Below are 11,554 nucleotides of genomic sequence, written 5' to 3' on the forward strand. Positions count from 1 at the left end.
CACAGCAATGAAACTCTTGTATGAACCAAAACAACTGGTCCCAGGTGGCGAGGGAGAGGTGATCTAAGTCAGCTTCCAAGTGAACCCCAAGGTAGATCAACTGTATAAACCAGGTGTTGGAACAGAATTCAACACACTTTATGTGGGTCATGACTGGACTGGAGAGCCTAGAATTGTAGAAACAAGATGAAGACACTGACATTTAAACCGATGTTTCAATTGGACATATTACGTAATGCTCCCAGCGTTATTTTTAGATATGTTTTTAAATTTGCACTCAGTCCAAAATTCAGAGAATGGGGAACCTAAACAAGCATCCTGTTGCAATGGTATTTGTACTTACAGCATGGAACCACATGTAATGCAAATGCAATTTCAGCTTTCTCTTGACAGCTGCCCTGTGCCACCAGCTATATATCCAAGCATAATGAGGCTATTAACTAGCTACCTCCCCAATTGTGACTTTGTTTGTTGCACTAACATGGACATACATTTGAAACCCTGTTGATTTCATTCAAATTGTACATAAATAGCTAGAATTGAAGGAGAGTCAATCCACTATTACTGATGGATAATGGAATGCTAAAAAACATGTGACAGATGTGTGTATTGATCATGTCCTTTTGTAGTCCTTTTGGTTCCATTTAATAATTTCATGTGCAGCACAAGCATAGAAGCACAAAGTGCTTTACAGCAGGACACAACAGGACTACTCAAAGCCAGGCACAGAAACAACAGACTACATTAAAAACCAAAAAAACAACTTAAGTCAAAAGCACACAAAAAAGATAAAAGCATGGTAAAAAAATAACAAAAGTTTATAAAACGGTAGAGCTATAGAGGTAGGCATTGCATGCACATGGGTTTTAGGCTGTGCTTTGTGATCATTATGTGTGAACTGGGGGGATCTTCCACACAATTATAATAAAAGAGGGGAAACTCGTTATGCATTTCTTTTGCATGTATGTGCATACAGACAATACATTCTGCCCTTCCATGCGTATAATTTGTTTACCAAATCATCTAATTAATTAGGCTACTGAATGAAAGACCTATTTTATATAATCAACTTTTGTCAACCTCCAATGATTTTGCTGTTTCGGCAAACTAAGTCAGAGAAATTGCTGTGGGAGAGATTTAACCAGAAGAGGGCAGTGACATCCTTAGATTGTACTGATGGGATTTAGATTTGAATATGTGAGCTGTCCCTTGGAGCACAATATCAAACCTAAGTTCAATCCTGTGCACAGATCATTGTAAAGCAAAATATTCAGCTATACATGTGTTTTTCAGTGTACAAAGATAGACAACTATTAAACAAAGACAGAGGCGATACAGTATTTGCCTATTGTCGATTTGGTTATATTGTATCATTAAACCCCACTTTTACTTTTTAATTTATCAAACCAATAACATCGCATCAACAATGGTGTTTTAATGACTATCATTTGGAGTGCCAAGGGGAATTGATAACAGCCCACTTCTTTACAACTATTGTCCTCTTTTCTAAAACTATGCACTTTCACCTGTAATATTGCTGTGTTGTCACACAAATCTATGAGACTGTGGGCTTTATCTCCTGAAAACATGGTTGAAGCTTAATGACCTGCATGACCTGCACAGTGAGGCGATATAACTGCACAAGACTGCAGCTATGGGAGAGTTTAGATTGCTTCTCTGTCTCAGCTGAGCGTCTGGTTCGTTAGCACACCCTGGTGACCCTGTGTGGAACTGCAGCTGCACTGAGCTTTGCAGCCTTCCCATAGTCAGCCAGTAACATCTATGGTAGGCCAGCAGAGGGTTTTCATGGTTCACGCAACTCATGAGTGTGTTTACAGGCCATGAGTACCTAGGTGGTACATGTTGATATTCACAGACACGGCAGTCACCAACTACCATTTTCAGGACCAACTGCTGAGGTACTTTATCCTTGGAGGCTTGGTCACCTCCCCTTCCCTGTGGATTCCACAGATCGGAATCAAAGTGTGGACAAAAAAAATATAAATGGCACAGCCCAATAATGTTCAACAACTGCATGAGTTTCTTTATAGACAAGTGTGTTTGGTTATACAACGGTGGTAGATGTTTAGATGGAGGCGACAGCACAGTACTATAAATTTGCCACTAACTGTAGCTGTGCGGTCTTTGCCAAAGTGAGAAGAAAGCTTACATCAACTAGTGTAAGAAACATGATGTAATTATCTAATTATAAAATATATCACAAGGCATTGTGATGTATACTATGCTAATGTTAGCATCTCTTCCATCAAAAAACATACCAGTATGTGATGGTTACACACAAGGATGATGAGGCAATTGTCAACACACATGATTTCACCACCATCAGATGGACATATCGGACAAGAAATTGAGATTAATTTTCTTATGTGCGTCTCCTAAGGCAAATGTGAATTCTAGTTTTGCTTGGAGTCAAACAAAGTTAACTCTTTGGGTCAGTAGAAATAATCTAATGACCAGTCTCTCCATCTAATGTCCTGTACATGAAAAGACAACACTACAATGCACAATATAAAAGACCTTAACTATAGGGGCCCAAACCCTAACCCAAAATCTAATATTAACCCTAGTGTTACGGAAGTAGTAGAAAGTAGAATGTTCATCATTATTTGGTTCCTCTTAAGAGCACTCACCATAAGATGACTAAATCTAGAAGAGACCACAATCTTTTAAGTTGTTCTTGATGATAACATCAGTGACAGCATCAAAGACAAACTGCACATTTTTGGTATCTGTTGCACAAGTAAAGTGACTGTAAATCTCTTTAGTGTCTTTCCTTTTGTTTAAGTCCTCAAACTGAGACTGGATAAAAGCAGCGGCCTCCTCATATGTGTTCCCTCCTGAAAAGCACAAGATGGTGGCATGTTTAGCAATGCTAGCTAGCACAGTATGTTGACATGACACAGACTATTGCTTATTCAAATTCAGAGAGACACACAATGTGTCACATAATAATAATAATACAGTAATGGCAGTTTGGATTGAATACCCATCAAATACACATGTTCTAAGTTGATGTTAAAACTGTCAATTTTATGTCAGTGTGACATATGTCAAACATCTGAATGACATTCTTTGGAAGAAAGCCCCTTCTCATTAATATAAAATTACATCATAGCCTAGATATTTCAAGGGTATTTGGGTTTTCTTGTTATCTGATAATAACCTGACTGGATGACAGGTGGTGTCAAAGTGTGGCAACTGCATGAGTGTGGCTCCAAGAGGCCGTAGGTTCCAGTGACTTCAGAACAGCTAAGGGGCTTTAATTGTAGTAGTACTGTATATTATATGCAACTCAAAATTAGCATATTCTTAAAACCTGTGGGTTATGAGGGTCATACAACAGACATGTTTTTGCATTTTCCTTTACTGTCAATTTATAATTTTCACAAAACAATGTCAAGCTTTTTTTCCCCATCTTGAATATATTTAATTTATTCACAAAGTAGAGCTCTAAAACTCTGATCACTGGGAAATGAGTCTTCTCTGATCTCCATTGCTGCAATGCTCTACAACTAATCTACTACTGAACTATGGCTATAGAGCAAAGCCATGTTCTTGGGTTGGATACGAGTAAATGCTTTAGCTTACCTGTGTACTCTGGGTAACAGATAGTGAGAGGACTCCTTTTGATCTTTACTTCAAACAGGTCCTTCTTATTGAGAAACTGGATTATGGAGGTCTCAGTGAACCACTTGTTGTTGCAAATGCTTTCGAACAGCTTCATGCTCTCGTGCATCCGGTTCTAACAAGGTCAAAATGAGGAAGATCAAGTCAGCATAGTTATAAGTTGCTGCTGCATTACAAATAGCTATCTAAACTAATTATATCTATCTATAAAAGCTATTATATCTTGTTAAAAAAAACACTGTAAATGCAAAGTGTCTTCATTTACTAATACTAACATATTAACATAGTGACAAGCTCATGGAATGTTTACCATTTCCTCATCTTCAGCCAACATCAGGTCATAATCACTCAGAGACACACAGAAGATGATGGCAGTCACTCCCTCAAAGCAGTGAATCCACTTCTTCCTCTCAGACCTCTGGCCCCCCACATCAAACATTCTACAAGAGTGGACAAGGGAGGTGTTATACTACAGACACATGTGCAGCCCCTGCCTACTCCAACCCAGTCTCACTCTGAGGAGTGTACTGTACCGTACTGTGTACTGAGGACTGTACAGTCCTACCTAATAGGCCTACTCGAAGCAGATAGCGTTGTCTGACAGTCGAGTGGGTTAATGCACATATTTCCAGAACAGGTCTGCAACTTTCAGGCAGTTCTGAGTTCGAATCTAGGCGGGAGCAGAGCCTATTATAATGAGCGCATACGGGGAGTAAAACGACTGTTACACGCTGTTACAACTGTAGGCTACAATGGTCACAATACAGAAATATGCACGTGTTAGTTTAGTTAGAGATTATTGTTACTATTATTATTATTATTATTTTACCTTACGTTACCTACACTAAAGCTGAATAAAATTATGCAAGATCAAAGTAACCTAAGGTAGCCTATGGCTCTGATGGTCTGTGATTTTTGTTTTTAGATCATTTCAAACAAATCATTAGTCTAACGTGACGGCATCACCTTTGATGGACATTTATTTCCTTTCGTCTATATTTGATGATGAGAGATTAACATGAATGTCTATCTGACGGACCCCCACGTCGGAAAACAACGCAGAAGGTACACCTTTCTCGTTGGAATTTGACACCAAGAACCCTTGACCATGCGTCAGACCTTTGATGAGTAGAGAGTGAGACTGTGTACCAACCATTCATACAATACAAGCAACACATTAAAGGTGACCAGTTGCATTTCACTACCAGATGTAGTATGTGGGCAAAAAAGTCCATAGACTTCAAAATGATCTGTGACTGCATCTACTGCAACTATTCAAATGTGCAGGCTCGAGACTGAAGAGTAATACTCCTCTAACTTCCTCTATCAGGGGTTGGAAACATTTTTCCTATAAAGGGCCATTCTAATGTTCAATAACATCATCAAAGTGTCATTTACATTTTTTGAACACATACTGTATCAGACTGACTGCTCTAATGAAATGTCTGGAACTGCTTCTCTTGCAAGGCTTCTGATGTCAAAAGACAGCTTACATAACAATAACATTGTCTCTGTCAGAATGCAGTCTTGTGAAAGCTGTTTGTTATGTACCCAAACTCTGTTGAAGAGTGTTTATACAAGCACACTGACTTTGCAACTCATTGAGTTTAGAATGTTTTAAGCTGTGTTCAAGCTCAAGATTGGCCTTTTCCATCACTGCTCATCAGTGCATCTCCACAAACTAGGAACACTGGTTTGCCCCTTACTTCAACAAAATATGTCACCTGACTGTACTATTATGTGTAATTTTCCTTCATATCAGGCAAAAAAGTAATTGTTGTTTAAAGACTTTACTTGACAGTATCGACATAAGAGTGACATGACACCTTATGTCATGTCATGACACCTAACCCTAACCCTAACCCTAACCCTAATCCTAACCTCTAACCCTAATCCTAACCCTAACTTGTTATGACAAAAACCGAATGACACTTAATGACAGAAGCGTTATGTCATAAACGTTTATGACTTGTTTATGACATGTTCATGACAGTGTCATGTCACTCTTATGTCGATACTGTCAAGTAAAGTGTAACCAAAGAGTTTTATGTTTTTTCTAAGCTGCTTTTTTGTATTTATGAATCGAACCAGAGGCCAACTGTCTTGCAAAAGTTGTCATCATCATAAGTCATCTTGAATTTCCCCTTGGGGATCAATAAAGTATCTATCTATCTATCTATCTATCTATCTATCTATCTATCTATCTATCTAAGTACATTTAGATCAGAGTGGGGACCCTGTAGGACATTCTGTAGGATGGGGACCCTGATCTAAATGTACTTCTGATGATGACAGCTTTTCAGCCGTGTGGGTCTCTTGTCATTCCCTTGTTCCCATTAGGCACCAGGTGCATGCTGGACAGGAAAATAAGCCCCTGTGCTCATGAGCTCACTTGAAGTGCAGATCCTTGAAAGTAAAGTGAGTCTCCACGATGCCAGTAGTCTTCACCCTGCTCCGCAGAACATCCTGCTGTGTGGGGACGTAGCTGCCACTGGATATCCTGTCCAAGTCATTCAGGTAGCTAGAGAGGGTGGGCAGGGAGGAATTAGAGAGGAACAGAGAGGAGACATAATAGTGGGTGATGAGAGGGGGGTTGAAAAACTGGAGAACGTGAAGTACACACACACTGTTCTGTTCCTTTCAGATATTACTGTAAGAGTTGAAATGTTATGTTTTGAGTTTGATTTTTATCTTGTTCTAGTACAGCTCACTGACATGAATTAGCCAAAGAAGAGAAGTCACATGCAGTAAGAGAGACAGCGATGACATGGGCCTGAGCCCATCAGCACAGCACCTAAAACTCACTAGCTGGCCGAGTCATTGAGCTGGTACTCCCTTGAGCGGAGGAAGCAGGACTGCACCCCTCCATCGTTCCACAGGCGGCGGATGATCCCAGCCAGCTCTCCAGTCATGTAGCCTTCATCTGCGGAGCCCGCCAGCACACACAGCTGCTGAGCATCATCCTGGACACAATGGCGCCACAGTCACATCTCTTCATGATACCAAGTTGGACAAATAGCACATTTTAGATGTGTGAATTCCCCATCAATTTTAACACAATACATTTTTAATACAATTGTACATGCATAACTAATAAAAAAAAACACTAATCCTTAACATGTATCACCCTCTCTTGCTGTGCAGAAGGCCTACTCACGTCTCTGGCTGGGTCAGCAAAGTCTATCTTCAGCCGCTCCATGGCTCTGACTACGGCTATGATGGACTGGATGGTGTTGCTGTAGACAACTGCTTTGTACTGTTTGCACTCCTCCTCTGAGTAGCCCGACTCATGAATGATTCTATCCGAGACACATGACACAAACACAGTGAAACTAGATGTACCGCACACAATAAGTATAAGTATAAATACTCTTTTGATCCCGTGAGGGAAATTTGGTATCTGCATTTATCCCAATCTGTGAATTAGTGAAACACACTCAGCACACAGTGAGGAGAAGCACACATTAATCCCAGCGCAGTGAGCTGCCTGCAACAACAGCGGTGTTCGGGGAGCAGTGAGGTTAGGGGCCTTGCTCAAGGGCACTTCAGCCGTGCCTACTGGTCGGAGTTCGAACCGGCAACCCTCCCGTTACAAGTCCGAAGCGCTAACCAGTAGGCCACGGCTGCTCCTAAATATATGATCGCCGCGCAGTCCTTCTCATTCTCTCCGCAAAAATAAATCATGCTAGTCAATTTGTCTCCATCTCCTACTCTTGCAACTTTTGTGTGAGTGGGTGTGCTTTTGTGTATATGTGTGCTTCTGTGTGTGTGTTCGCTTGTGAGTGTGTATGTGTGGGTAATGGGGTGTGTGTGTGTGTGTGTGTGTGTGTGTGTGTGTGTGTGTGTGTGTGTGTGTGTGTGTGTGTGTGTGTGTGTGTGTGTTTGTGTGTGGCGTGTGTGTGTGTGCGTGCCTCTGTGTGTGTGCGTGCGAGTGCGTGTGTTTGTACATGTGTGTGTCTGTGTGTGTGTGTGTGTGTGTGTGTGTGTGTGTGCGTGTGTGTATCTGTGCATGCCACAAAATTGACACAAAATTACTGAATAAATAAATAAATAGATAAATCCGAAAAGGAAAAAACTCTGACTAAACCTATATGACCGCCACTTCTCTTGTGCGGCAGTCATAGTAAGAGAACCACATGCTTGACAGCAATGTAATAATAAAGTAACAAACACAAACTGCTTTTGCAAATAGAACAGGGGGTGTTTTAATTAGGCTACTAGCCAATGGCTCTGCAAGTAATCCTAGGTATGCCATCTTTGAATTATCAAGTTGATAAATGTTGAACTTACTTCATCTGTTTTACAATGGTACTTTTTCCTGATTCACCCGAACCTGGGAAACAAACAAAAAGAGGAACAAAGATGCTAAAATAACAGATATCCAAATAATTCTAAGAAATTACAGAAATTCTGACAGATACAACAACAACAATGTCTGGGGAGCCAAAAACTCAAGGCACTGTGGCACTGATCCCTGGCAAACGTAAACTCCTGTCTGCCACAGGGGAACACTGTAACAAATGATTGCACCTTTTGGCTTAAATCTCAGAAATGATTTAAAATCAAGATATATTATTTCTTGCACATTCATCAACTCCACCCAGATCTAATTGATTGACCCACCTAGTTTTATCCGCATTTTTCATTGTTTTGATTTTTTTTGCATAAAATATAGATTGGTAACATCTTCAGAACCTGCTAATCACAATTATTCAAATAATTCTGATATGTCAAAGTGGTTCTAGGACATGAGCTGACTGAATTTGACTGTACAGCTGATATCTTGAGCCAAACGTTGGTCCTAAATTTTCATTCTCGATGTTCAGAGTTTTATTGCTTGACTCATCCTTGTATGTATAATGTATACCTTTTATGACAGTGTTGTCCTTGAGTGTATAAATGCTGCATGGCTGCTTACTCTGCTAATATGTTTTTTTGTATCCTCACAGATGTATGTATAAATGTATCTGCCTGCCTGATTCTCCTACTGTAGCTTCTCCTCCCCTCCTGACAGGTGTTGTCCTTTTATGTGTGATTGATAGACAGAGAGAAGGGGAGAGGGAGGAAGAGGAAGTATTTGTTTGTGCTTGTTGAGGGCTGGGAGACAACAGCATAACGGAACTTCTTAGATATTGAACTCACTGAACCTATCCTGCTGGAACACTGTGTGTGTGTGTGTGTGTGTGTGTGTGTGTGTGTGTGTGTGTGTGTGTGTGTGTGTGTGTGTGTGTGTGTGTGTGGTTGGTTGGTTGGTTTATTACTCTTTTCTCCTTTTGGCAGCCCTGTTTGATTTACCTTGTGTAAATGTGTGATGTGTGCAATTCAGGTGTTCTGTTTTGTTCTGGTGTGCATAATGGAAAAGGTCTGGCTCTTGCGTCTATCAACCGACGAACATTGTGCTGCATCAGTAATTCAACTTTTCTGGCTTTAAACCCAACAGTCCTTACTTTATTGTTGGAGATGTTTTGGAGCAGTCTCCATGGCAGCAGAATGCACCATTTCATCTGAGCATGCACCATTTCAATTACCCATCTCCACTGAGGCATCTCATTCCTTAGAGGAATCAACGAGGCTGCCATTTAGAATCTCACAGGACAAACACATATGCATATACACACCAGGACTGCCTTGCCTAAGCAACTCTGCAGGGTAACACACATTACATGACACAAAGCTCCCACACAACAGAGGTCAAACATGCATCTTAATAGGCCTGAGGGGGAACGGGTTTCTGCTGAGGCCAGAGCTCCAGCTCCACCTCCCACAGGCTGCTGTTACAGCAACACACACAACATTTCTGCACCAGAACCAGCTACTAAAGCCCATACAGCACACAAAGATGTCAGCTAAAACAAAAACTGTCAATTGTGTGATCAAAGAAAGAAAATTGAAGGAAAAAAGGCTATATGCCTCTTTCATTGCAGAGGTCATGTTCTAAGTTCCCACAAACTAGAGATGCTACAGAAACACACGTTCAGGTCTGCTCTTATTTCACAGTTATCAAGATGAAAACTGATCATTATTAATGCATTCTTTCCTTTTATTGATCAATTAGGACTTAGGACAATTACATTGAACCACCTTACAGACAAAACCTTCTACCTCCTGTAAAACAAAAAAATACTTTTCACTCTTTTTGCATCAAATGAATTATTTAAATAGGATGATTTTCAAAACCCAAACATACTACATTAAAAATAATCAAAGGAAATCGAACTTTAGTCAGCAGATTCATTTTCCCTTTTTGTTGTTACACTGCACTTTTGACGTTTGGGAGTAAAAAAAAAAATGAACAAATGCAGAAGTTTAGTAACCTGCTTTACCAATAGTTTTCCAAAACACAGCAGGCCCATGTATTAGCACTTTCTGATGCAATGAGATGTATGACCAATATGGAATCTAGGCCTATTTAACAAATCATGGGGATTAGTATTGTAATGTTATTTTACAGTCCTTTTCCAACACAGAATCTCAAAGTGTAGGCCTACATAAAGCACGTATTACAATCTGCAGTAGGGAAGATATACATAAACAAAAAATAACATCCCTATCTATAGGGCTGTATGAGATGTAAAGATGATCTATTCATCTAGGCTATACAGATATCAAATCATTGTTTCAGTGTCACCATTTATGTATTATTTATTTATTTATTTTCAGATTTCCAGAACATTGGGTAGCATTGGTAAGCTACAGTTTTGTGTTAGGAACATCTTGGTGACACAGAACATTTAAACTTACCGGATATTGGCTACTTGAACGCATGTCGATTTTTTGTAATATAAGATACTGTAATATAAGATAACTGTTGACCAGCCACAGCCAATTAGGCCTACCACACAACCATAAAAAATCAAACATCGTAGACTACTCGATTCTTACCCAGGAGAAGCAATTTAACTTCTCTCGATGCCTTGTCTCCGGCGTCCCGTAAATTTTTGTCAATCATTTTACTCCTCTCCTGTGCCACCTTGTCCTGCACCGTCAAGGTACACCCCATCCTCAATTGGTTTCTAGGGTTGCAGGATTTATGAAGTTTGGAGGTAACTTCGACAATCGTGCTAGCAATTGGACCTTCTTAAGTAGCCTACTGTACACCGGTGTTCAAATGCGTTCTTTATGGAAGCCAGAACAGTAATGTCATCTGTCTCTGATGTAGCCTAGATAGAACACTAACGCGAGTTTCAATCATAATTTCAAAACATGAACGGTCCCTTATAGCCAAGCCACAATATCGACTGCACCACGCAAATACAACCTCCTCCACCTATACCGCCAAACCCCGCGTCGGATCTAGGATATAAGGATGGCACTAACCAGCAATTAGACCGTTGCCCCTGGGACATCGTGCGTTGGTCATAAGTTGCTTTCACCTGCCTGGCAGGTCTACAAACAAACTCAAATTTTGGTGACACTTTACAAATTGCACACAAGAAAGTCAACACAATACTATGTGATAATTTCTGCCAGGGTGTTGGGGGATGGGGGTATCAATTCAATCAACAGCCTAATAAAGTAAACAATAAAAATGAAGGAAAATAGCAATAATAAACAATAATGCCCATTCAATCAATAATATAATATCAATAACAATAGCATGGTAAGACTACATTAAGGAGAATATCAATAAAAACAACAATGTCAATCAAATGATGAAATTTGATTCTAATGAAAATAAACAATACTACACAAACCATAACGCATAAGAAACGCTTAGCCTACATGTTGAACAGATATGCCTTTAGACACCGTGGTAAAGTTGGTTTTATATTGGACATTCGACACATTCGAAAAATCTATATAGCACTGACTACGAGGGTCGAGTTTGTGTCAAACCAACTTTAATATGTTTAAACAAGGCCTGCCTATATTACACAAAGCTTCTTTTGTCAAAAAACCCATGTTT

The 11,554-nt window shown here is 40.0% G+C and overlaps 1 protein-coding gene across 1 annotated transcript; it reads right to left on the reverse strand.

The window, feature by feature from the left end:
* Nucleotides 1-2,525: 2,525 nt before the first annotated feature.
* On the reverse strand, nucleotides 2,526-10,648 carry gnaia (guanine nucleotide binding protein (G protein), alpha inhibiting activity polypeptide a). Its single transcript, XM_048256884.1, has 8 exons — nucleotides 10,531-10,648; nucleotides 7,939-7,981; nucleotides 6,806-6,947; nucleotides 6,454-6,611; nucleotides 6,041-6,169; nucleotides 3,959-4,088; nucleotides 3,610-3,763; nucleotides 2,526-2,858 (listed from the first exon to the last, which is right to left on the reverse strand). Exons 1-8 carry the CDS (start codon nucleotides 10,646-10,648, stop codon nucleotides 2,668-2,670), a joined length of 1,065 nt encoding a protein of 354 aa, XP_048112841.1. The 3' UTR covers nucleotides 2,526-2,667.
* Nucleotides 10,649-11,554: the final 906 nt, after the last annotated feature.

The sequence above is a fragment of the Alosa alosa genome, chromosome 11 (genome assembly GCF_017589495.1).
Source record: "Alosa alosa isolate M-15738 ecotype Scorff River chromosome 11, AALO_Geno_1.1, whole genome shotgun sequence".
NCBI lineage: Eukaryota > Metazoa > Chordata > Actinopteri > Clupeiformes > Clupeidae > Alosa > Alosa alosa.